This window comes from Quercus lobata, chromosome 11, assembly GCF_001633185.2.
Source record: "Quercus lobata isolate SW786 chromosome 11, ValleyOak3.0 Primary Assembly, whole genome shotgun sequence".
In the NCBI taxonomy this organism is placed as follows: domain Eukaryota; kingdom Viridiplantae; phylum Streptophyta; class Magnoliopsida; order Fagales; family Fagaceae; genus Quercus; species Quercus lobata.
This window is the reverse complement of record NC_044914.1, coordinates 40,075,381-40,077,532: the sequence shown is the minus strand read 5'-3', so window position 1 is coordinate 40,077,532 and position 2,152 is coordinate 40,075,381. Positions and strand designations below refer to the sequence as shown.

Below are 2,152 nucleotides of genomic sequence, written 5' to 3'. Positions count from 1 at the left end.
TTTTCCTCTTTTATGTGTGTAATTAATAGATTAGCAGACTAATAGAATTATTGGATTATAAAGTTGAGGATTTATGCTTATTTTGAGATTTTATTGAAAGAGATAAAAAAAAAAAAGAAGAAATTAGAAAATAAATGTTTTTTTTTGGGGGAAAACAAATACGGGTCAATTCACAATCCCATTTTAAATTTTTAATCCAACAAATAGTTGACCCTTTTCGACTTTCTTTTTCACACGTGTGAACTTCCATGACTGTTACTTCCCGCCACTGCAAATGCCGTCCTCATTGCCCTCCACGATCACGGTCTCCGACGCCGAAGGCTCCGGCAACAGCTCGACTTTGCTCCTCCGGTCTCAGGTGGTGGCCTCTTCGTGCCCACATTCGGGTTGCTCCCTTCTTCGAGTCTTCCAGGGTTTTCGGGCCGGATCGTGATCCGGTTCGGAATTTGAACCGGTCAGACTCGACTCGAGGACAGGTATGCTTCACGGAGTCAGAGAGCGTGAGTTCTTATTTTTTACTTTATTTTTTTGCATTTATGCAATAAAGAATTTACAAGCAAATTGCTTGTGTTCAATTCAAAGTATCAGCTTTCAGTTACTAAATTCAACAGTTTTTTTATTTTATTTTTAATTTAATCTAATTTTAAAATTTTTAATGGGGGTAATTTAATTTATATAAATTTTCATAATTTCTAATGCTACTAGAATTTTTTTTTTACTGGGTACCAAACGATTATAGAAAGAAGTGTTACAAAAAGGTTTTGATATTGGTCTTAGAATTAAAATTTGGGTGTCTTTGATAGTTGGGATCCTGTATTTCAAAAGTTTTAGCTATTTTATGTGTTGGACAAAGTTTTCCTCCCGACCGAGTTGGAGAAATCACCCTTTACTTGGGGGTGAAGCCATCCACAATATTAAATCACATGATTCATTAAATTATTTAAACATGTTACATGATAATTAAGTACGTCATGTAACTAAAAGTACACACAGATGCTCGTTTGAGTTACCCGTGTAGTGGGCTGGGAGAAACTAGAAAAATTTTGTCTTGATGTGTTTGGTGTTCACCAAGATTTGTTGGTTTGCCTAGTTTGTTGTGTTGGTTATAGTGGTGTAAATGCATTGCATGTTTCTGGTGAATGAAACTGCTGTGGTGCGTTGTGGTTTCAACATGCAAAGTTGTGATGTCGTGGTGTCTATTTGTAGTCAAGAAGCACAAAGCCACCCCAGACATGCAGCTGTTTCAATACCACTGCGATGGTTTTCCTGATGAGAAGAGGTTCAAAGGAAAGAAAGGTGTTGATCTACTTTTGGTACTGCTGCTTCTCCTGCTAATATTAGAAATAAAAGAAAAGAAGTTCTCAATATTTATATTTATATACCATTATTGTTTAAAGTCAATCTTCCTACACAATCTTGCATCGGATTCTTGAGATATTAAGCCTTAGTTTCTGACTTTCTGTGCTAAATAGTAAAAATTAATCATTTCATCTTCTGAATTTCACTCATCTTAATTTATCTGGTCCTTTCATATCCACCATCTCAACCTTATATATTTGATGTTACTGCTGCAACAACTATAAACTAGGTGGAAGGCATGGAAATAAAGCCTCTATTCTTGAAATTTGATTGATGGGAAGGGCTGCGTTTCCAAATTGATTTTTGTTGGTTAAGATGATTTCTGTTTGAATTTAGTACACAGAGGTTGTGACATTATAATTGGCAATAGGTTGAAAGATTCTTATAGGGAGGAGGTGAAGGTTGTATTAAAGCTCAAGAGGGGTCAGGTTGAAGTTGCTGCAATTGTAAAGAAGCCCATCACATTTAAGGGAAGTGTTCAGGGGGTAATATACGCTAAGATGAAAAATGGTGAAAGTTAATGTCTCTAAGAACAAACAAAGCCAATAAGAAAAATTGTCAAACAAAATCGGGCGTGTGGCCCTATCACCTTTGGAAAAACATGAACAGGGGTGAGTTATCTAAATAATTCACGTTTCATTACGAACTGACTTCTGTTATTCTGAGGGAGCATACACCCTTGACAATTCTTTTCACGCTCCTCTGGTTTTCATGAGGTGGTTTTGTTAACTTCGTTTACTTCATGTGACGAGCTTGGTTTCCCATATGTTCTCAGGAAACTGAGATTGCTGGA

The 2,152-nt window shown here is 36.4% G+C and overlaps 1 protein-coding gene across 1 annotated transcript; it reads left to right on the top strand.

Moving 5' to 3' along the window:
• The first annotated feature begins 220 nt into the window (after nt 1-220).
• On the top strand, nt 221-1,907 carry LOC115968010. Its single transcript, XM_031087198.1, has 3 exons — nt 221-476; nt 1,207-1,313; nt 1,730-1,907. Exons 1-3 carry the CDS (start codon nt 249-251, stop codon nt 1,878-1,880), a joined length of 486 nt encoding a protein of 161 aa, XP_030943058.1. The 5' UTR covers nt 221-248; the 3' UTR covers nt 1,881-1,907.
• Nucleotides 1,908-2,152: the final 245 nt, after the last annotated feature.

Coding starts and splice junctions, on each gene's coding strand:
- LOC115968010 (XM_031087198.1), top strand. CDS start 249: ATGACTGTTACTTCCCGCCACTGCAAATGCCGTCCTCATTGCCCTCCA. Junction 477..1,206: donor CAGACTCGACTCGAGGACAG/GTATGCTTCACG, acceptor GTCTATTTGTAG/TCAAGAAGCACAAAGCCACC. Junction 1,314..1,729: donor AAGGTGTTGATCTACTTTTG/GTACTGCTGCTT, acceptor AATTGGCAATAG/GTTGAAAGATTCTTATAGGG.